At 47.5% G+C, this 24,665-nt stretch overlaps 1 protein-coding gene across 2 annotated transcripts; it reads left to right on the top strand.

Moving 5' to 3' along the window:
- The first annotated feature begins 447 nt into the window (after window positions 1-447).
- On the top strand, window positions 448-24,481 carry LOC135808200 (uncharacterized). Of its 2 annotated transcripts, XM_065321355.1 has the most exons (12): window positions 462-543; window positions 655-719; window positions 2,742-2,899; window positions 6,272-6,421; window positions 8,164-8,389; window positions 11,880-11,998; window positions 12,953-13,078; window positions 16,762-17,008; window positions 18,541-18,662; window positions 19,259-19,387; window positions 20,110-20,371; window positions 23,646-24,481. In XM_065321355.1, the coding sequence occupies exons 2-12, from the start codon at window positions 665-667 to the stop codon at window positions 23,783-23,785; spliced, it is 1,734 nt and encodes a 577-aa protein (XP_065177427.1). In that variant the 5' UTR covers window positions 462-543; window positions 655-664; the 3' UTR covers window positions 23,786-24,481. The 2 variants fall into 2 exon arrangements, with proteins under 2 accessions (XP_065177426.1, XP_065177427.1); XM_065321354.1 differs by having other exon boundaries at window positions 448-719.
- Window positions 24,482-24,665: the final 184 nt, after the last annotated feature.

Raw genomic sequence — 24,665 nt, 5'->3', positions numbered from 1 at the left:
TATGCGCATATGCGCGCGCGCGCATAATTACAGTCCATTCATAAAAAGATGGGCTCTGGCTCTGGCGAGCTCCCGTATTTGGCGATTTTTCGTGATTTCATCGTACACAGTGCAGTGCTGCGAAATTTGAAATTTGAAAAAGGGTCCAAAAAGGGTACCTGAACTGGGGTTCGAACCGCACAATGCACGTTTGCAGGCGGGGTCAAACGGCCTGGATTTTTATGGTTTTTCCCAATTCAGTGCTGTTGGGGCAAAACCTGGCCGAAATTCTATTCTTGTTATGGCTTGCTTTTTGGACAAAAAAACTTCAGAAACATGAAGAGGATTCCATAGGGGATTGCAGTGTTCACGCGCGTGATCGAGTACGAGTACGAGTACGAGTGTCATGAGATATGACATCATTACATGCATATCAGCTGATCAGCTGCATGCATAGCATCTCTTGCCGGAAATGATCTCAGCCCATCTAGCAAGGTCTTGTTCATTTTCTTCTTCGGCGACAGCCGGGTCGACAAGGTCTACGTGTAGGGCAGTAGTCAGCAGGTGTGTGCCGAGACTGTTTGTGCAGGGTAGTTCCTTTATAGTTTAAATTTGGCCAGGGAAACTTACCGGTACCTGATTCGTTCGTAATTAATTTTCTTCCTCATCATCCAGGAGAGACAGCATGTTGACTCGGCTGCTTCTTTTCTTCACCGTTTGTACGGCTTTGTTGCCGCAAGGTAAGCCACTGTGCTGCTGTAGCTGTGGAACATTTCCTGGTTTCCTGGTTTTATTCTGTAAACTTCGAATTGTAGAAGGATACTTACCGGATCGTAGTAAAACTAAAAAAGGTATCCTTCCTACAAAGGTCATTGACCTGTTTCCACGGTCGTACTCACGGTCGCGTGCTTTTGCAGGACGTACGACTAGGGGTACGATGGCATTGTTCCAGTACTTGTGGTATACTGCAGTGGCTGTTGGCGGTCGACAGTCGATATTCGGACAAGGTGTTCTCGACGCTTCGAAGTTCGATGACACACAGTACACTACTGGCAGTCGTGTGTCGAAATTTCGAGTTCTTTCGAAGTTCTCGCCAGCACCAAGCTGTGGGAATGGGGCCCCGTCATCCGGTCATGTACTCTTGCTGGCACTGGCCTGGCGCGGGACTCTTTTTTCTTGTAGATGGACCAGTTGTTGCCTGTTGGGGAATTACCAACCGGTTTCTGGTTGCAGCCAGGAACACAGTACAGTACGCTGTTTTCCATCGTGACAGCTTTCATAATACCAACGACGGTTACGTGCATGCTACAGTACATGTTCATCAGGGGAGTGGAGTCACTATCTACATGTAGGTAGACAACACGGCTGGGCAACTGTAACACTGCAACACTGCAACACTGTAACACTGCAACACTGTTACACTAGCGAGGTTCTGCTCTACGTTACGGGAACGCGATGCGAAGAATCCCGGCAACTCTCTTCGCGTTCCCGTAACGTAAAGAAAATCTGTTCTGCTCTACATTCACGTAGAGAAATCACGATCAGAAAGCCAGACGCTAGGTTTCGGGGCTTATGGCGTCATCCAACGATTTATTCGGTAAAAAAAGGGCGCCGGGAAATATCGCAAAATAGCACATTAGAGCTTGTGGTAATGTAGGTTAACACATTGCACTAGCCACCACTTCACACGCGCTCCATCGGCCTTCAAAGAGCCCACAGATCCCACGCTATTCATTGATGCATGTCAAGCAACACGTACATGCACGCTGCTGTGGCATGTAACATGCGTACGCTGGAACTCACCTGAACTCGCCAGCCAACCAGCCATATGCGACTGCAGCACACATCGGAGTTTGAACCCGTAATGCATACACCATACTTCGCGCTGGCCACTGTGCTACTTCGTATTTGCTTTGCTTGGGTCATGAGAAGAACACCGGTGTGTTCCTTTCTCACCCACCCACCTCTCCCCATCTATGAATAATATTGATATCCTTGATTCAACAGAGGTATCATCATATATTTATAAAAGACGAAAATAAATAGGAGTGCTGGGCCATCTATCTCCTCTCATCTGGCAATCTACCACGGCCTTCGGCCATCACACTCATACTCCTACACTCGTGCCTCCTAGCGGGTATTGCACTTCGTGCGTGGGCCGTCCACACTCCGTCTATTTCATGGGCGCCCATCTCATGAGCTGCACTTTGTGCGTGGACATACATACATACTATCAAGAGTCCATAACCCCCAGAGTGTGCAACGTCACATAATGTCTGTCACGACTCGTTTTCAACATTACGTCATTTTCATGTAGCTGCGCGTGCAGGCCGCGACATTCGCTACCTGAAAATGTACATGAAAATGACATCATGTTGAAAATGAGTCGTGACAAGACCCTATCGCGCGCGCTTCACACTCTGGGGGTTATGGACTCTTGATACTATCATACGGGCCGTCCACACACCGCCCAGTTCATGGGTGCCCATTTCATGGGCTGCACCTCTTGCGTGGACTATCCTACATGATTATCACATGCCAGATTCGGTTGCCCAGCACTCCATGAATCCTCCCGATATGATGTGTTTTCTCCACTGGTCTGTAATAGGGAGTGCATGCATGTTAGTGGGGTACATGTATTGCCATAGACAGTGTACCTAATGCAAACCTGCTTTATTAGACATGTGCATGCCCTTTGCTTGGGGTTTTATTCCAACCATGCCGCTCCTGGCTATTTCGTTTCTCTGTTTTCACTTGTACAGCTTTCAGCAGTTCTGCTGGTGTAGGTGTTGACACTGTGGACCTGGCAACTAGCAACCCCAAAGCTGTCCATCGCTATGTGGTCGAGTCCAATGGATCTGCGTGTATTATATTTCAGGCCGCTTTAGCTGTGATTGCTCAAAGAGTGAACTTTCCGAAGGTAAGGCACGCGAGTGCAGCAGGCAGAGTGTGTGTGTGTGTGTGGCGCGCGCGCGCGCGCGCGTGTGTGTGTGTGTGTGTGTGGCCAGAAAAAGCCACTTCAATCAGCTGTGTGGTGGATACCAGGCTAAAATTAGTGGCGGTCAATTCATCAGCCTTGCAAGCTGTTGAATGGTGTAATCCCAGCACAAGTTGCTATGTCTAACGTAGCTGTTCGCTATCATTGCTTCCGCGATGGGCATGTCTGAGGTGTGTGTGTGTGTGTGTGTGTGTGTGTGTGTGTGTGTGTGTGTGTGATTCGCCACCTTTGCGCTGCTTGCTGTGTGCCAGAGACTTCCGCCGCCGTAACGACATGGCCCGACACAAGTGCATTGCCCAGCGGAAGTTGCCTGTGTCACAACAGAAGGGTGCCAGGCAATGTATGAAGTGCATGCGGTGGTTGAGGAGCGCTGGAGGACTGGCTGTGCATCGCTGTCCTGTGTCCACGGATGTCCCCACTGTATCCATTCGCCATGAATCTGACTCTTTGCGATGTGATGTTTGTCGCCGCTCTTTCCGCTCTCGTTCTGGTTTGAGCCGTCATCACTGTGACCGTGCGAAACGGATGTCACGTGCAGCCAGGAACAACTGCCGTCATGAATGCGAGCATTGCGAAAGACGGTTCTCAAGGCCACAGGACTTGCAACGCCATGCCAAATATTGTTGACTTTGCGATTTCTCTCTCTTCTCTTCTCTCTTCTTGTCGTTGTCTCCCGCTTCTGGGAGCGGCGTGGCCCGATAGGGTAGCTGTACATAGTAGTAGTAGTAGTAGTAGTAGTGTGTGTGTGTGTGTGTGTGTGTGTGTGTGTGTGTGTGTGTGTGTGTGTGTGTGTGTGTGTGTGTGTGTGTGTGCAACGGATTACGTCCTTCTACTACCGGTCGCTTCTTTCCATCATGAGTGTTGCACAGTGGGATGTGCGGGACTTGAAGATAGCCAAGGACACCATCCTGAAAACATGGAATGCAGCAAATCCACTGGATATCCCTGACCGCCTCATGCAGAGAAGACTGGAATGGCTTGGGCACGTGGTACGCGTGCCTGAGGAGCGGATGCCGCGGATGTTGTTGTTTGGCACATTGCTGCCGCCACGCCCAGCGTGTGGCCCGCGGAAACGATGGCGAGACGCAATTAGGGTCGACCTGCGACGAAAAAACATCGCCGACGAGTCATGGTTTGACACAGCGCAGGAACGATCTGAGTGGCAGCAAGATTATCGAGCAATACAACCAGCTCAGAAACCGGCCCGGGAGATAGTCTGCGAGGTGTGCCGGCGTGCATTTGCTCGGCAGCAAGATATCACCCGCCACAAGTGCATCATGGAACGGCGTAAGCCAGTCCAGCAGCAAGCCAACAGCTGCCAGTGCTCCCAGTGTCACCGATGGTTTCGGAGTGCGGGTGGCAGTGCATTCCATCGCTGTGCCCAGTCCAGTTCTGCCCCGAATGTTGCCACTGTGCCCAGTCCAGTTCTGCCCCGAATGTTGCCAATGCCACAAGCTCTTCACCTGTACGCCTATGTATTCGGAAGCCGTGCTGTACCGCTCACTGTCCCATTTGTGAACGTTGCTGTAAGTCGATCCGGGGCTTTGCTATCCACAACTGCAACCGATCCACCAAGCGCCCAACTGCTGATGAAAGGGACAAGTTCCAATTGCAATGTCAGAATTGGCAGAGGCGTTTCAAAAGGCGAAACGACCTATCCCGTCACCAACGCTCATGTCTCCTCTCGTCTCCGTCTCGCTCAACGAGAAACACGTGACCTACATGGCAGTGTACACCAGGACCAGGTGTGTGTGTGTGTGTGTGTGTGTGTGTGTGTGTGTGTGTGTGTGTGTGTGTGTGTGTGTGTGTGTGTGTGTGTGTGCCCTGCTCATGGCCCCAGGCGTCGATGGCGTGATGTGGTACGCGATGACCTCATGGCGTTCGGTCTATACACCGCTTGTTACGACCTCGCAGCTGAACGTGGCGAGTGGATCCAGCCCATCTCGGATGCCATTGTTGCACGGCGCTTACGCCTTGAAACGACAGCCAAGTTAGTATGTTGTGCGATCTGTGAGCTTCTCTTCGCCAGTGAAAGCGGACTTTGTCGGCACAAATGCAGGGAAGAGCGACTGAAGCCGATCCATGAATAGTCCGGTGCTGTGTTGTGAGAAACGTGCCATCGTTGGTTTGCTAGCCGAGGTGGATTTGCTGTGCACCGCTGCTCTCCCAGCCTTGGTGACACTTCAGTTCCAGAGATAGTTGCACCTCGCCCACCTGATTGCAGCCAATGTCAGTACCACTGCCACACCTGTGACCGCTGTTTCCGGAACAAAGCGGGGAACCGCCGGCACAACTGCAACCGCAGAACATGCAGCTTTGGCTCCGAGCGCCGCACCATCCCATGCCCGACCTGCTCTCGGAAGTTCACACGTCTCCAGTACCTGGCTCAACACAAATGCAAGAAGTAACTCTGTCCTCCTTGCCTCTTTGAGGCACTGCATCACCTTTAAGTGGCAGTTTCAAGGTTTCAAGGTGTGTGTGTGTGCACATGTGCATGTGTGCGTGCATGTGGGTGTGTGGGTGTGTGTGCGTGTGGGTGGGTGTGCATACATGTTTATTGCCAAGTTGTCATTTCTCCACAAAGTGCTTCACGCAAGCAATATTACAGCAAAGATTGCGCTCAGCTGCCTGTCACTCCTGTACTACAGAGAGAGAGAGAGGAGAGAGACACAGAGACAGACAGAGACAAACGGAAAGAGACAGAGGTACAGAGAGAGAGGGAGAGGGACACAGGGAGACACAGAGAGTGAGACATAGACAGACAGACAGACAGAGGCAGACAGACAGACACACAGAGGCAGACAGACAAACAGAGGCAGACAGACAGACAGACAGACAGGCAGACAGACAGACATAGATATTATGACATGGACACAGACAGAGAGGGACAGAGACAGAAAGAGAGAGACAGACAGAGTGAGTGAGTGAGAGAGAGTGAGAGTGAGAGAGGGAGTGATAGTGAGAGTGAGAGAGGGAGTGATAGTGAGAGTGAGAGAGGGAGTGATAGTGATAGTGAGAGTGAGTGAGTAAATGAGCGTGAGAGAGAGAGAGGCCTGTGTTCAAACACTGCTTTTCCAAACTCTGGACTGTGACTGTGGGAATAGATTCACTTGTAGATTACACAATTGTATAACCACTGGTAACACAGACGACGAGTTAATGTTACTTTCCATGTTCAGAGATCATTTGTGCATATATGTTTGTGTGTGCGCGCGCACGCGTGTGTGTGCGTGCGTGTCTGTGTGTGCATGTGTTCACATGCTTTTCCGTACATGTCTGTTTTTCTGGCATCAGGTGCCCATGAACATCACTAAGATCACTGTAAACGGTTCATGTTCCAAGACCAGCAGTGTCATCCACTTCACTATTCATACCGACGATGACGATGAAGACCCGTCCTTTTCAGATGCACTATTTAGTCTATCTCTATCCTTCTCACTGGATGTACGTAGAAGTGCAATGCAGAGGGTGATTGTAAAAGTCACAAGGCTGGCACCCACCTTCTCTGCCTCCTGATTCTCTGTCTCTCTCTCTCTCTCTGTCTCTCTCTCTCTCTCTCTCTCTCTCTCTCTCTCTCTCTCTCTCTCTCTCTCTCTCTCTCTCTCTCTCTCTCTCTCTCTCTCTCTCTCTCTCTCTCTCTCTCTCTCTCACACACACACACACACACACACACACACACACACACACACACACACACACACTGTCCTGTCCTGTCCTGTCCTGTCCTGAACATTGCCGTTTCCGGTTACATGTCCCCTCATGTAAGGGGCCGACAGACATGGAGAGTTGGGTTGACTTGCAACAACAATCGCATTTGCTGCAGTGGGCTCTGCAGCAAGGCAGGGCGAGCCGCTGGCGGGTGTCACACGATGGTCCAGAAGCGGTGGCCTGGCCGTGCACTGGAGTAGCAGATGGGGGCATATCCAGGCATTTGTGGACGGTCAGTCCGCCAGACACACACACACACACACACACACACACACACACACACGCGCACACGCGCGCCCAGCAAAACGAAAAGCAGTAATCTGCCCGCCCACATTCCACCATAACTTGTAGCAGTGGCCAATGTCCTCATACCCACCTACTGGGACGTGCTAGAAATATTGCAGAGAACTAAATTTCTCGTTTCTTTCGCTTTGGCCAGCGAACAAGAACTGTGTGTAATTATTACTAAAATTTATTAGGGCTGAACTGATTGCAGATTTTCGCCTATCGATTACTTTTTAGTTTGACCATCGGTCCACTAGTACTCGATTATAATCGTTAGTAAACAGTGTCAGATTTTTGTCCGAAATTACTCCATTTCCCCAAGGTATGGCGCGGTCAATGCGTACATACCTTGGGGAAGGGAAAGAATAAGTGATTAAAAGCAAACTGTCAGCCTTCTCTATCATGGAAAAGGAAAAGGACCGAAGGAACTACAAGTAACACTATAATGTCCACTAACACCACAGTTACCAAACAATCAGCTCATGCACGACACTGACCGACGGTACTGACGTTCTACCGCTGTCAGCCTGCCCTATTATGGACTCGGATGGAGAGCCAAAGATTAATTGATAGAAAAGAAAACAATCAACTAAAGAAAGTGCTGTAGAGCAGACCTGCTCTCTCTCTCTCTCTCTCTCTCTCTCTCTCTCTCTCTCTCTCTCTCTCTCTCTCTCTCTCTCTCTCTCTCTTTCTCTCTTTCTCTCAGTTACACTGCAATCATCAATAGGCTACTTGTGGCTAGATTGGGCAAGCTGTCATCAGATTCACTCTGAATTAGCAAGCACACCGGTACACGCTATTACCTTCACTTGGGTTGGGTTAGAATGCAGTTGGACCCTGAGACGTATACTGCGATATTGTCAATCCCGGCTGCACCTTGTGTTCTGAGGGGCCTTAGCCGAGTAACTGTGATGTGTTTTAAAGTGGGGTCACATGTTTCAAGTCCACCCACAGGGATCTGGGGTTATGTATAGAATAGCGGCCGTCGGACAGCTCAATAGCCAATCGACTGAATTCAGTCATACTTCCGAGACTTGTTCTGAGCCTATCTCCCCTGTCCCTGGGGAATGCCACATGCCCAGTGCAAAGCAATGACTATGTATGTCTTTTTGCGTGTGTGTGTGTATGTGTACGTGTGTATGTGTGTGTGCGTGCACATGCATGCATGTTCTGCACTGTGCCCCACTCCACAGGACCAGGAGAAGTCGTGGGCCATGACTCAAGCGGTTTTCCCATTACCAGGCGGTCCCCCTCTGGATTTTGACATCTTCGGAGTCTCTGCTCCAGTTGGCCAGTCATTTGCGTGCACAGTCTACGGGGTCAACTTGAAGGTTCCTGCATTCGGGACTTTGTTCTTTTCCTTCAGTGACTTGCGTATCCAAGCGTTGGGCATAGAAAATAGCACTTTGTCGCCAGAAGGTACGTGTAACCATAGATACCACATATTATAAAGCATGTGTCTAGTCTCCTGCTAAACGTCTGTTTCCCCTTTGTTCACTTCTTTCCAATGTTACCCTCAACATCGGGGCTCGTCCTCAGCGTAAAGGGGGTAACATAGAGAGTTGTAGAGTGATCACAGCCGAAGTGCTCACTTTAGCTGATCTCTCTGTAGCCCTACTTTCGTTCGTTCAACGACTGCGACAATTCCTCTCCACAAATCCGTGATCGCGGAATCAGCGGAGAGTGGTTCCAACTAACAGATGATATCTCTGATGCACTCAGAGAGCAAAACATAGTTGTATTTTGAATTTTTGATGAGTCACTCATCGTTTTCAATCTTGAAGAGTATTCTGGAGTGATTGAAATATTAGACATCATTAGCAAAAAACGTTATGTTGTAACTGTATTACCGTAAGGGGGGAAATACCGTGATTTTGGTTCGACCTTTAGCAAGATGCATGCTATTGTTAGTACGCTGTTGCCACGAGAATAGCTTTTATTTCGCGCGGTACAACCATTTATGTCACCATATACGCAACACAAGGTGAAATGCGTACGGACTATGCAATATTTGGCCAAAACCTTGCGCCTTGTCCTTGCCATTCAGGAAGAAATGGGCCTTCCAGCGCATGCGGCGGATGACGCTCTCGACCTTCTCCACTAGGCACTTTCGGTATGCGCTTGTGGAGAGGATGGGTATGTTGCCGAGCGAATACCCTAAATCCGTCTTTCGTGTGACTGGGTATATAACCTGTAGTGATCTAGTTGCCCTGTATCAGTTTGTTTCTATTGCCTGATGATTGATTCATTTCATGAAACTCAGAGTTGCAAAGAACGATGATGTATCTCTGGTGAGGACCTGATCGTGCAGTGTGTATTGGCTCTAGTACTATTGAGCACTATTCGCGTCGGACGGGATCACCCCTACTGATATATTGGAAGCTCTCTCTCGAGATAGAGCACTTTCTCCCATACATCGCAACTATGGACCCACCGAGAAAGACGGATTTAGGGTATTCGCTCGGCAACGTACCCATCCCCTCAGCAAGCGCATACCGAAAGTGCCTAGTGGAGAAGGTCGAGAGCGTCATCCGCCGCATGCGCTCGAAGGCCCATTTCTTCCTGAATGGCAAGGACAAGTCGCAAGGCACCGAGACCTTTGGCTTCCCCATTCAGAAGTCACCCCCGCAAGTGCCGCGAAATGTTCTCACCTCGTACTTAGTGCCTTCTTTCGTGCTTGCTGTGTGACTGGGTATATAACCTATAGTGACCTAGTTGCCCTGTATCAGTTTGTTTCTATTGCCTGATGATTGATTCATTTCATGAAACTCAGAGTTGCAAAGAACGATAATGTATCTCTGGTGAGGACCTGATCGTGAAGTTTGTATTGGCTCTAGTACTATTGAGCACTATTCGCGTCGGACGGGATCACCCCTACTGATATATATATATAAATTTAATTTAATTTAATTTAATTTTTATTTCCATTGCTATCAGGTTCGGCCTCATTTCCTCTGTGCTGCGCTGACGAGTCCACAAAGGACGAAACAGTTCTGTCCGCAGATTGAGTATATATATATATATATACACACAACAACAAGGTTGTCAATTTCATAGTACTAAAAGCTTTTCACCCATTTTCATCAGTAGTTACATGGGAATGAGCAAGAACGAAAACGGAGCCAGAATTTATACTGGGGGTAGAGAATCAGCAAGAATATTCTTACGCGCCTCAAGTTCACACTACACTACCATAAGAATGTATGGAGCAGTGGAAAAATGACGGGAAAAACACATGAAGGGAATGCAGTACCAGAACAAACACGTGATAAAGCGATTCTCGGAAAGGATCAAGCAGCATATCCCAGACAAGCTGTACAAGAAGCCGCCTGACAAACGTGTGGCAACAAGTGATAGCGCCATCACAAAGCATTTGCAAGCGCAACCTGAATGCATCCCGCAGGAACGAAACAGCAGCTTCAGTGTCATCACACCAGCCCGGAACAGCGCGCACCGATTCACACTGGAGGCGCTGTACATTCGCAGTTTGAGGCCAGAACTGTGTCGACAAAAGAAGCACATCAAGGTGCTACGGCTGTTCAAGCTGCAACCGGACTGACAACTTTATCACGTGTTTCCGCCTGCATCCACCTTAAATTCCCATTATGCTTTGACCAGTCTGCATTGAATATTGTTTGCCTGATGATTGCACACGGTGCATGAAACTCGGAGTAGCGAACTATTACGAGTGATCCATTGTTTGTTGACATGTGTCATTGCTCCCCCCAAGAAATTGGATGTTGAGCACTTTTTCTGCAGCTGCAGGCATAGTCTTACTGAGTATATATATATGACGACTACACCATAGCTCAGTGGTTAGAGCATCGCTGGCTACAAGCGAGGGTCCCTGGTTCGAGTCCTGGTGGTGACAGTCAATTTTTTCTTCAGACCTTTCCCGTTTGTCTCTTTCCCTCAAACCAGTTAATATATATATATATACACACAACAACAAGGTTGTCAGTTTCATAATACTAAAACTTCTAAAAGCTTCGCCAGCGAGATAGTATACGAAGCTACAGTGGACTCAAATCTCAGCCGGAAAAAGTATATCAGCATCTCCGAAACCCCGTTCAAACTCCGGTTCAACAACCACACGTCATCGTTCCGGAATGCCCCACACAGAAACAGCACAGAATCGTCAAAGCATGCATGGGCATTGAAGGAGGCAGGTGAAGGCGTCAACATCTCGTGGAGAATCAGGCAGAGATCCAGCGCCTACAAAAGAACCTCGAAGCGGTGCAACCTATGCCTATCGGAGAAGATCGCCATATTGAAGAGTGACAAGGCATCGCTCCTCAACACCAGATGCAGCCTGGTCACAAAATGTCGCCACAGCACCAAGTACCTCCTATCGGAGGTGACCTGAACTGTAGACTGCGCTTGCTATCTGTTACACATATACAGAACTCCTGCTATCTAATGTGCATGCATCCTACTGCCACACTTCACTTTATGCACACCACCCGGCCTGCGCGATTGCTCACACCACCACGCTTGCCACATTTATCTTCACCTGTGATCCCCACCTAGACTGGCTAGCGTGCTTCTTTCTCCACCTGTGATTCCCACCTAGGGTGCTTCTTTTCGTCTTTTCTGGTATGTAAAGGGATACTGATGTGAGAGAAGAGTAAGTTGCCTGAAGAGTGCTTTTGCACGAAACTCAGAGTAGCAACACTGAGAAACTTGGAGATCCTTTGTGTCTGAGTGTATAACCCCGCTCTGTCTTAGGACATTGAGCACTTTTTTGCCGACGCAAGACATACTTCTATTGTTCTATAATATATTATATATACATATGTTTGTGTGTGTGTGTGTGTGTGTGTGTGTGTGTGTGTGTGTGTGTGTGTGTGTGTGCGTGCGTGCGTGTGTGTGCGTGCGCGTATCTACTGTTGTGTATCTAATATTGTAGTGACGCAGTGCAGCAGTGATCCTGCCCCTTCCCCAGTACAGCGCTACTCGGTGCGTTCTAATAGCGGCGCTGATTGCATCATCATGCAAGCCGATATTCGGCTCACAAGGCACTCTACGGTGAGTGCATGCTTTGAAGATGTGCTTCCTCTGCATATATCAACTCTGTGACTTTGATCAAAGCGTCAGTTCTTGTGTATCAAGCTAACAAACATTGTAAAAGTCTAACGATTTAACGAATTAACGCTAGTTGTTGTGTGGTTGGTATAGCAAGGATATCGGGTGGGGCAGCTGGCATACGCAGGTCAGTCTGTAGCTAGTCAGGAGCTGTGACTTATGTGTAACAGAGACACAGGTCAGTCTGCTCTGCGCAGGGGCTGTGACCCGAGCACACATAATATGTGTGGGGGCGTAGTATGTGGATGTGTGTGAAGGGGGGGGGGGGGGATTGTCCTGCTCTACTCTACACAAGAGCTGTGACCCGGTGCCAAAGAGTATGAACGAGAGACTGGTCAGTCCGCCATGAGCAGGAGCTGTGATCGGTAGTGATTGAAATGAGCCAGCTGCGGAAATAGACTGCCCTCACCCGATCTAAGTGCATTGACCGAGTTGTACGGACAATGTGATATGGGAACTAGTCCAGTAGTAAGGGCGCGTTCAGACTACCGATAAAAAGTGACCGATTGGGAAAGTTTCCAAGGTATTTGATCACGTGGCGTTACTGGCACTTTACTGGCGGAAAAGTTTTACTGCCGCGGCTGCTGCGGCAGTAAAACTTTTCCGGCAGTAAAAAAAGTGCTCAGGCTGCATGCGTCCTGGGAAAAAGGGAAAGTCCCTTCTCAGTGCCGCGGTGAGAGCTGCAAAACTTACGTACCGATAACGTTAGTTTATTCGTAGAAAAAGCCACTTCAATCAGATGTGTGGTGGATACCAGGCTAAAATTAGTGGCGGGCAATTCATCAACCTTGCAAGCTTGCAAGCTGTTGAATGGTGCAATCCCAGCTCAAGTTGCTATGTCTAACATAGCGGTTCGCTATCATCGCTTCCGCGATGGGCGTGTGTGTGTGTGTGTAGGGAAGCTCCATGTTCGTCGCCAACACAACGGGTGTATGTGGCGCTACGCAAGCCAACATGATATTGACGCTTGTAGAGCCTGCGTTGAAAGAGGTGTTCGGTCTTAACTTATACTTCGATTTGAAGGTAAGTTGTTTGTGTGTGTTTGTGGGCGGGTGTGTATGGATGTGCATGCATGTATGTGTGTGTGTGCGTGCGTACGCTCGCGTATGTGCATGTATGGATGGGTGTGTCCATGGGTGCATCGGTGGGTCCATGGGTGTGTGTGTCCATGGGTATGTGTGTCCATGGTTGGGTGTGTCCATGGGTGCATGGGTGTGTGTGTCCATGGGTGGGTGTGTCCATGGGTGCATGGGTGTGTGTGTCCATGGGTGTGTGTGTCCATGGGTGCATAGGTGCATGGGTGGGTGTGTCCATGGGTGCATGGGTGGGTGTGTCCATGGGTGCATGGGTGGGTGTGTCCATGGGTGCATGGGTGTGTGTGTCCATGGGTGTGTGTGTGGCAGTGTACATGTGCATATATAGCAACCTGACTCTGACCATTACGCCACACCATACGTAAAGCATGCGCAAGAAAAAACATCTTTCTCTTTGGCCTCAACTTCTTTGTTGTCCGGTTGGCCATTGCAGCCGTCGTCATAGAGCCGGCGTTAAACTCTATACAGAGCATCTGGTAAAAGGAGAGCGATCGCTCTCGCGCGCCTTCGCTCTCCTTATTTTCATTTTGGGCGCACTTTTCGTCGCGCGCCTTGAGAATTTCGAGCGCATCTGCATCACTATGAAGTGCATTCTGCAAACACTCAAATATTTCGTAACTCGGCTTTCCCTGAACGGAATTGAGTAATGGAAAGGGCTATTGGCATTAGAATGTTCTCAGCTGTCGGCTCCAACAAATCCGAAGTCGATCAGAGGTCAAATAGTGCAGTTACGGGACTCGCAAGGTATTTTACGTCCCGTTGCAATCATAATTTCGACATAAAGGATTTCCCTCTGTTGCGTGATAGTCCAGGCATGCATAGACCTGTTCGACGTCTGGCACAGGTCTTTAGTTTAGCGGTCAGCTACAAAAGAAAGGAGCGCTCTGCGATGAATACTACTCGTACAAAAATACCATAGATCTTAGCAAAATTAATTGTCTCAATTTCCCGTTGTGCATGTCTTCCCAGGGCTATCTCTTAATTTGCTAAATCCTATATACAGGATTTTGGTCATATTTTCAACTCAAAATGGGTGTGGCATGAGAATAGCAAAAAGTATGTGACCAATTCTTCCTTGCTAGGTCTTAGTAGATATCGAGAGTTGAATAAGATAATTTTTTCAAACACTAACATCTCAGGCTCATCTACTTGCCCAATATTACTAAGGCCTATGCCCTATTTTTCGAATCCGATATTATAGGATTTGAGATTTTATTGGATCTTGTTTTATCCTTAAAACTGGTAGTTTCGTGACGGCATGTGCGATATGTCGTCAAGAAACCACCCCGTGCCACACCTGCAATGTTCTTCTGCACATTCACTGCTTCAGTCCTTTCCATGACAGCAGCTGAACAATTATGCTCAAATTTCCAATTATTGCTGAAAATGGGTATTCATCAGAAATATTATCGCCCTATGAATCTAAAATGTAAACATTCATGCCTCAAACATATTTTACAACTTCCATGAAAACCATTATGCCGTTATTATTGGTCGTGATGACCAATAACAACGGCATAAAAGGCACACATTTTCAAATCCTATATATAGGTGTGTTCCTCTTGCCAATAGCTTCCCAGAATGCGTGAGATTGTCGAAATTGAGGAAGGGAAACTAAAGTTGTGGTCCAAACAGCTTCCATTTGTAGTGCGTACGGCGATTTTTATTTGGCAGCTATTGGGTATTGAATCCGATTAACGATTGGGGTATGGCAAGATGATGAAAAAATCCGTATTGTGTTCGCCTTTGATAAGGCGAGCGATTTTGGGGGAGGGAGGGGGGACTGCTCTCCCACCACTCTCCTTGAGAGGATAGCGAGAGCGATTGTTCACTCTCCTGGATTTTTCTTACGCGAAGGTCTGGTATAGATAATAAATTACATAATTATACATGGGTTGAAAAGTGAATAATAACATCCACAATAAGAAGGTTGGATCAATGATGTGTTAATTCCAAGTTGTGTGCTTACGCGTTCTCCTCGGCATGGATGTTATGCCGAAACGCTCTTGTGACATTAAATTAATATCAATACTGGAGTAGGTCAACACGACATGTGATGTGAGTTATCAGTCATAGTCCTGGAATAAACGCACCGTGTTTTCAGGAGTATGAGCCACGCTGGAGTATAAGTCACACTGGAGTATAAGCCGCACTGGAGTATAAGCTACACTGGAGTATAAGCCACACTGGAGTATAAGCCACACTGGAGTATAAGCCACACTGGAGTATAAGCCACACTGGAGTATAAGCCACACTGGAGTATAAGCCACGCTGGAGTATAAGCCACACTGGAGTATAAGCCACACTGGAGTATAAGCCACACTGGAGTATAAGCCACACTGGAGTATAAGCCACACTGGAGTATAAGCCACACTGGAGTATAAGCCACACTGGAGTATAAGCCACACTGGAGTATAAGCCACACTGGAGTATAAGCTACACTGGAGTATAAGCCACACTGGAGTATAAGCCACACTGGAGTGTAAGCCACGCTGGAGTGTAAGCCACGCTGGAGTATAAGCCACGCTGGAGTATAAGCCACACTGGAGTATAAGCCACGCTGGAGTATAAGCCGCACTGGAGTATAAGCTGCAACCCCCATTTTTTCACCGCGGAATACAGACATGATCTATCCTATTTATCACCGTTAATCATCGGAGTATGAGCTGCACCACCCTTTGTTTTGGATGAATTTTGAGTGTTGAACAGGGGCGTGCTCGGCCCCCCAACTAGGGGGGTGCACGGGAGCCGAGGGGAGCCCCCCCCCCCCCCGGCAATTTTCTGCCATTTTTTTGCAACCTTTCTTGAATTTTAAAGCATATTTGCATACATTACAATAGCAATTACCCAGATTGAAAATTTTTGGGGGGTGCACGTGCCCCCCGTGCCCATCGCCGAGCACGCGCCTGTTGAAGGTGCGGCTTATACTCCGGAAAATGCTGTACTCTCACGACAATGTGATACTGGTTCCCCTAGCAACATAGGAATAAACACAGAGAGCTGCAGCTGAGGGCCGTCGCCATGATTGTTCTTCACTCAGATCAGCCTATGACTATGAGCCACTCAAGCTGATCGAGACGTTGTCTTAGCAGTACGATTAACCCTGGAGGATCATTACTACTACTAGTAGTGGCCACACATAGTCACATTGCCATGTCGTCTCGATCGGCTTGACTGGCTCATTGCAAGACCGCGGTGAGGAGCGTGCCAACAGTTAATTTAGGAATGTTTCGTGTGTTCTAATCTCTGTGTATCTGTGCCACGCATATGACTTACACTATGAGATCACAGTATACCGTAGCATGCCGATTACCGTACCCACGCGTCAACTATGGGAAGGATCAATTTCCCCCAAATGCCTGTTTCCAGTCAATTGAGGGGATAGCAATGAGCTTTTGATGTTTTTTCCCCACACCCACTGCACCTTTCAAACGGTGAACGGGTTGTGTGGCTTTGAGTTATCGTCAATGATTATCTGCCTGATGTCATTTCAAAGAGCTGAAGTGTTCTCCATGTACAGCTTGAGTAATCGTCTAGAGCTCATTTCGAACCCTTCTTCCCTTGCTTCTCCTGCTGCTGCTGCTTTTGCATCCATGTTCTGCCGTGGTACAGGATGAGGACTCTTGGTACCTTTCCAGAGTATCGTTTTTGCTTTTCAATTATACCGGTGGTGATGGTAGTACAGAATATGAAACTAACGCAACATTTACCCCAGAAGTCTCCGCGCCACTGGGTCAGTCCTACTCGTGTGACAATGTTCAAGTCATGGTCGATACCCCTTCCGGTTTACTGGAATTTGACCTTGGCCACATCCGTACCCAAGCTCTGGATATTACGAAGAACAGACTCTCTTCTGAAGGTAAACGTCAAGAGAGGGATACTGCATGTGTGTGTGTGTGTGTGTGTGTGTGTGTGTGTGTGTGTGTGTGTGTGTGTGTGTGTGTGTGTGTGTGTGTGTGTGTGTGTGTGTGTGTGTGTGTGTGTGTGTGTGTGTGTACCAGCATGAGGGAGGATGCAGTGACATTGACAGATAGATATGGGGCTAAGTCATTACATCTACCAGTAAAGGGAGAATGCATGGGGTGTCAGAAGGTATATTAGGGTGGTATGGTCAACCATTTGAAGGTATATTAGAGTGGTATGGTCAACCATTTGAAGGTATATTAGAGTGGTATGGTCAACCATTTGAAGGTATATTAGAGTGGTATGGTCAACCATTTGAAGGTATATTAGGGTGGTATGGTCAACCATTTGAAGGTATATTAGGGTGGTATGGTCAACCATTTGAAGGTATATTAGGGTGGTATGGTCAACCATTTGAAGGTACAGTTGCGGCAAGTGAAATCCGACACTTGGCATAAGGGACTGCACCATGCAGTCTGCAGCCCCTGCAGCCCTGCATACGTACAGTACATGTGTTACATACAACTTTATCTGTCTGATGACAAAACTCGTACTCATCACAGTCAAGGTTCAAAAGGTGCTGGCAAAAATGAATGGGGATTGGATACCAATACTCCTTATGTGTACAATATTTTGTGAACTGTGTGTATCTACGCTGAGACCTTTCGGTCTGTTTGGGATGCATACGGCTCTATAGTACAAATTAGGTGCAGTGCATTACATCATTGGTGCCCATTTGTGGCGCTGTCCCCGGTGGCAAATGTTGGATTTCACTTTCCACAACTGTATATTAGGGTGGTATGGTCAACCATTTGAAGGTATATTAGGGTGGTATGGTCAACCATTTGAAGGTATATTAGAGTGGTATGGTCAACCATTTGAAGGTATCCCCCCAGGGCCTTACCTAGAAATTGTCGCCATTTTAATAGAGGCAAAATTGTTGCATTCTATTGATTCAAGGGATGCCTGAGGCAATAGGTACTACCAAGAGTACATACCCCCCCCCCCCCCCCCCCCAGAGTGCGCAACTTCACTTTTCAGATCTGGGACGGCGAAATCCGTGTTGCACGTCATGATAATGACATCATGAGTAGGGGAAGTGTGGACTGTGTTGCACCGCGTGTCCGCGTCGATGGAATGAGACAAGTCCGACCTAAAAAATGACGTACATCACGGATTACGCCGTCCCACAACCCCATCCCAGTTGCACACTCTGGGGGATTATGGACTCTTGATGCTACGGTTAAGACCGTAGTGACCATAGCATGTCCGACACCGCTGAGAAGTTCTAAGCTATCATACATGCCTGGTTCACACAAAGGTTAAGTCACATTGCATTCTGTTACTCCTGTGTGTCTAACCTGCTGTGTGTGTGTGTGTGTGTGTGTGTGTGTGTGTGTGTGTGTGTGTGTGTGTGTGTGTGCGCGCATGCGTGCATGTGTGTGTGTGTGTGTGTGTGTGTGTGTGTGTGTGTGTGTGTGTATCTAGTTCTGAAGTGCGGTGATAAACCGCGTCATCGAGTACCGCGCTACGCGGTGCGCTCTGAAAACGGATCCGATTGCATCATCCTGGAAGCGGATATGAAACTTCAAGCCAACTCTCACGTGAATGTGAGTATCCTGCGTTGTTCTTGTTTAGTTTTCACAGACTCGTAGATGTACTGATGGTGTCGTCGTACGACAACACTTGGTGGCCCCTGCCATGAGTTGTAAGCCATGATTGCTCAACTAACGAAAGTGCCAAATCCCTCGCAGGACAATAGATGATATGCCAAATAACGTGCAACTAGACTTAAGAGGGCATTGCAGAGTAGTTGCATACAAAGTTCAAAGTTGTACGGTTACCTTTGACTTGCATTCCTGCAGAGCTCAGGGACTACCATGTACACATTGTAGTATAATTTGTATGCAACTTGTGTGCAATGCCCTCTCAAGTCTAGTTGCACGTTATTTGGCATAATTATCATCTATTAACCGTGGTTCTTACAGAACTCTGGAATATTTGGAGTCCAGCTTTTCACTTGCTGGAGCTCGATGCATGATTGTTTTCGCAACGAGTCCGTTCCGGGTCATGATATGTGTGTGTGTCTCTCTCTCTGTGCATGCGTGTATGCGTGTGTGTACGCGTGTGGGTGGGTGTATGGGTGTGTGTGTGTGTATCTGTGTGGACGGTGTTTGCATGCCTGATTTCTCATTGTGTTCCTTAGGTTCCTTGGGCGCATCCTGGAAAAAACTTGCGTGCCACTGAGGTAGTGGGTGAGTGTAGCACTACACAAGCCAACATACTATTGACGTTTGCAGAGGATTTCGCACTCAACTTCTTCTTTGAGTTGAAGGCAAGTTGTTTCTACGAGTATCTGCTGAGTGACCCCCCCCCCCCCCCCCCCCCCCATTGTAGCACTGGTGCCCAGCACTTTCAAGTCCAGCATTGTATAAGCATATTAATGTATGTGTGCGTGGGGGGGGTGGGGGGGGGGGGGGGCATCTGCATGTGTGCAGGTACTGGTACTGGGGGGGGGGGTGGTGGTTAAAAAGGAACGTTAACAATAATAATGATTGTGGTACAGCAGAATCAGTAGTCTTCTGGCCGTTGAATCACATGACCTTGGTTGGAGGAGGCTGCTGCACTGCAGTGTATCGTCTGAGACCCTCATTCCCAGTGGAATGCGTTGCCATAGCTACTAAGTAAAGCCACTTACACCCGTCACCGTATGCACTGCACCGTGTACATGTATACATGTGAGGAGGGAAGTGTGTTGTCTGTTGAAGGGAGCATCTCAGCTCTCTCTCTCTCTTTCTCTCTCTCTCTCTCTCTCTCTCTCTCTCTCTCTCTCGGACCCGGCGCGCCATTCGACTCAGTGCCCAGTAGACTAAGAAGGAAATGTACCGGTAGTGATATTTTTTTGATTTTAGGCCATCCAGAAAAAAGTATCCACAATGTATTGCTTGAGTTTGCATCCAGAGCTTATTTGGAGCCTTTCTTCCTCTGATGTGTCTCCTGCACGTCTTGCTGCTGCTGCTGCTGCTTTTTCTGCTTGTGCGTTCTTCACTGGTACAGGGCGATGACTCTTGGTTCATTGCCAGCGTCATATCTATAGAATCCAATGCTACTAATGGTACGAATAGTACCATTATCGATGCCAACAGTACGATATATGATGGATCACTCAGCCCAGAGGTCTTCGCACCACTTGGTCACTCATACTCTTGTGATGACGTTGAGTTGAGAGTGAACAGCATCTTTGGTTTGTTGGTCATTGACCTCACTAACTTCCGTGCCCAAGCTCTAGATATTACCAACAACAGCTTCTCTTCCAAAGGTATGCGTTGCAATAGGGATGATGTGTGTGTGGTAGGGGTGGGGGGGGGGGGGGGGTGCGTGTGCGTGAATACGTGCACGTGTCTTCTCCCGCCCTGGAGATTAAAAGCAGGGAGTAGTACAATACCGGGAGATGACACGGGCACACATCCAGGCGGGCGAGCTTTGCCTCAGGTCACTTTTCTGTGGAGCACTGTGTCCCGGGAAACGTCACGAAATGTCGTACTTTGCGTACCTTTATCGTAGCATTTCGTAGCATTTTTCAAAAAATTTCATAGAACCACTTCAAGAGAGTGCCCGAATGCTGTCAAGAAGTTTTCGAGCAGTACTTTTTGAAGTTTGTTTTGACGATGTAGGGAAGGAATCCATCAGTCTTTGCTGAGTGATGAGGATGGATCCTACGAAGGATATCAAGTAGCAGCTGGTCTTCGCACGGGTACCTTCAGTGTGTCCAGTATTTACGTGGGCGGCTTGTAAGAGTGAATTTTTCTTCCTAATTTAATTTGGATTACTTTTAGTTATTCACGTCGTTTCTAGGGGAATAGATAATGTTGACGCAAGTTTTAGTCACAATGAACGACATGTTTCAGGTATGGCTGACCCGTATGGCTGACCCGTCTCAAGATAGTAAGGCTATTCCGAATCCAGATGCTATAGTCGTCTGAGTGAAACACAAAATAAAATAAATTTTATACTGCTGAGACAGCTAGCTATTCGCAAATGTCACTATGACGCATGTCTGTGTCAAGCAAGGAGTAGCACAATGGTACAATGGTATTGTGCTACTCCCTGCTACAAAGCCTGAGATGTTACGCGTTAACAGGAACTGGTGTTGATGATAAAGGCAGTGTGGAATTATATACATTGTTACTGGTGCAAGTGACCATGCCGTGTAAGTCATGTATGCAGGTAATCAGACCAAGCGTAAAAGGATAAAGATAGCCTGCTTATGTACTACTACTAGTACGTGTGCTTATTATAGATACTTTGTGTGACTACTAGTTGTATGTGTCTGCATATTACTATACGTAATAGTACGTAATTGCTTTTACTACAATTTGTACTTTGTGGGGAGCTGCGTGATGATGAAATATGGCCACCAAGAGAGTACGCAATCAGAATCGTACAATATCATTACGTAGAGGATATAACCCGAGTCAGAGGGTTATACCGGCTGAATATAAATCCCGACTGCGATAGCAGGAGGGATTTATATGAGGGTACGGTATAATCCGACTAGGAGGGTCATATCCTACTTATGCCAGGTACCCCTACGCATTTCCAGAACAACGAACCTATTTGGAGATCTCGTACATCATGCAGTACACGAACATCTTCTGATGGTTATCAGTTGTCAATTGAAAGAATGGTCGAGCAACATCAGAAGGAGATTCCTCCGTGGATGTTTGGCATAAGATTTCCTTTCAGTTCCAGTGCATATTGTAGCATCTTCATGATCTTGTCTCGTGAGCGGTGCGGAAATCAACTGAATTGCTGGGGTGCTGGAGTTTGTCGTTGAATCAAACTACCGTCACTAGTTAGATTACAGCTTGGACTCTTTGGGAGTAAGTGTTACTATAATTATGGTACAGTGCTGATTTTAACATCCGGCATCTTATAATCAGTTTTGCTTACTACTTGCAAGTAGATGCATTTGCATACACTGTTTTGTATCACTGTATCACATTTCAATCCAATCTAGCATTTTCCAATCGGGTTGAAGTACACTCTGTATTATAAACTTAGTTACGAAGGAGACCGTCTGTTGATGATCTTCAGCTCTTTGAAGTACAATGTACATTGCTGACCCATTTGGGATACTTCGTGGTTACTCGACGTTCTTTATCCTCAGATTCAGTATAATAGAATACTCTGTAGACGAATTCCAGGTCATTCTTCTTTTCCATTGTGTACTGTTCCTCGTCAGTGTGCCGTTCTCTGTGGAGTGTACACGTGCATGTGGTGTCTGTTGTGAATGGTCCGCGCGCTGGAGTACTGCCGCCGTACAAGTTCACTGCCTTTCAGACAGTGAACTTGTACGGCGGCAGTGCCCTAACGTAAGTACCGTGCACCGGGATTTATATTGGCCAGTATAAATCCCGCGCGGGATTTATACTGGCCAATATAACCATGGCTAGATGAGCGCTGATTGGCTGAAAACAGACCCTCCGTACCGTACCATGGTATAATCCATGAATATAACCAATGTTACTTTTATGGCACCGTGGAATCGTGTACAGCGTACAATGCCACAAGTCATCCCTGTGCCATTCATGTTATGCAAATAATCACCAGGGAGTAGTACAAAAGGTGATCATGTCAAACACAAAAGGATAAAGACGAATAGTTTTATGTATGCGCACGTGCGCGCGCGTGTGTGGTGTACAAGTACAAGAGGGTGTGTGTATGTGTGTGGGTGTAATTGTAATTGGCGTTGGGCAGGCCGACTTCGCAGCCACACCCAAGTCGTCGCTCTTCCTCTTCTGTCCACGAGTCCTGGGAGTTAAAAAAGCAACAAAGCAACCAGCCCTGGCCTCATTCAGTGCTGAAAACAAGTGATCTTGAACATTATGTTCAAATCTATACAACTAAATAAGTTTCGAAATTTTCGGAAGAGTTTTCCAAAGTGTTACAGTCGCTAACACGTTGAGATGAAGTAGAATGGTAGACAAATAGGTATAGTTTCGAAATATCCCAACCTGGTGAGGTGTCCGAGTGGGTCCAAATGAGAAATTCAGGTTCGTGTTACACCATGTCAAGATGAGAAAATTCCATCACGTTACTTACCTAGGATAGCGTCCTCCATATTCGTCACTTCCATTCATTTTGGGGAGTCGAGACTTGGCAGCAGTGTGGACGATGTACCAGACTAGCTCCCAAAAAAGGCTCGACCTGAAAAGAACAAGTGGCAGCTTGTCACGAAGGGATACGTCTGGTCTTCTCGTCACTATTTGAAGGTTTCTCAGCGCTGTCAAAAGAGCAAAAAATTGAATTTTCGCGTGGTTTGTATTTTTTTTGTGTATGCATACACACAGGCTTGTGTTCACTGTTCAAGGTTCAACATGCACAGGTGTATGCATACACACAGGCTTGTACCGGTGTGTAGAGGAAGGGGTGGGGGTGCAGTGGCTTTGGCAGATCAGCAAGGTCATTTGGTGGGTGTGTGGGCGTATACATACTTGTATGTGAATGTTTGTGTGTGTGTGTCCGTACGTGTGTGTGTGTGTGTGTGTGTGTGTGTGTGTGTGTGTGCGTGTGTGTTGTTCTGTGCTCAGTCAAGCCTTGCCATAAGAAGCCTCTGCCCATTGTGACCATTGCTGTCGGCGTTGGCATTGCTCTGCTTCTGCTCGGCGTGCTCATTGGTTACCTAGTTGTACGCGCTAGGTCTCATCGCGCTGGATACATGGCTCTCTAGACACGATGATGTCATCAGGTGGCTGTCTGCACAGGATGATGTCATCACGATGATGAATACGACCTACGTGTATACCGGTCCAGTATGCCAGCTGTCACATCCAGCATGCCTGTCGTCAATCCAGTCTCCATCGTCGTAGAGCATGTCTTCTTTACACCGCGTGCAGCCCAGCAGCAAAGGCAGTGAAGTGAAACACCTTAGACGGTTCTGGCTGCGCCTTTTTTATTTTTATTTTTTTGTTTTCTTGAAAGGATTCGAATATATACATTAAATGTATATATTCGAATCCTTTCAAGAAAACAAAAAAAATTGTTAGTTGAGGGAATGGAAGAGAGAAACGTTCATTTATTTATTTTCGAATGGAGAGCCAAGGACTGTCTGTGGCTTACAGATGTAGATGCGGAAAGAACAAGAGAGGGTTGTGCTATAGATTGTGTGTGCTTTGTAACAGTGCTCTGTGCTGTAGCTACAGTCACTGCAACTCCGACCTGGCCTGGTGCCTGGTCAGCTTGATGGTTTCTTGAAAAACTTTCTTCTTTTCGTCAGCTTTTTTCTTTTACAGTAGCTTTACATTTTTTTGTTATTTCCAATTCCAGTGTTTCGTTGACTGTGGTGAGCCTGTGGTGGTGGTGTGAACACCTCCAATCAATTATCACTGTTGTTCTAAGTAGAAGACGAAATGACGCTGAACACTGACGGTGTGTGTAGGTTTTCCATGGCATGGTCTGTGTGTGTGCGTGTGTGCGTGCGCGCGTGCGTGTGTTTGTGTGTGTGTGTCTTGCAACCAACACAGTAGGGAGGTTTAGTCCCACGTAATCTGTGTGTGGAGGCTCACACACATTCCGCCAGAACATGGGTGAAAATCAGAATGGAGCGCATT

Source organism: Sycon ciliatum, chromosome 2, assembly GCF_964019385.1.
Source record: "Sycon ciliatum chromosome 2, ocSycCili1.1, whole genome shotgun sequence".
Lineage (NCBI taxonomy): Eukaryota > Metazoa > Porifera > Calcarea > Leucosolenida > Sycettidae > Sycon > Sycon ciliatum.
This window is presented reverse-complemented; position numbering and strand designations above follow the sequence as displayed.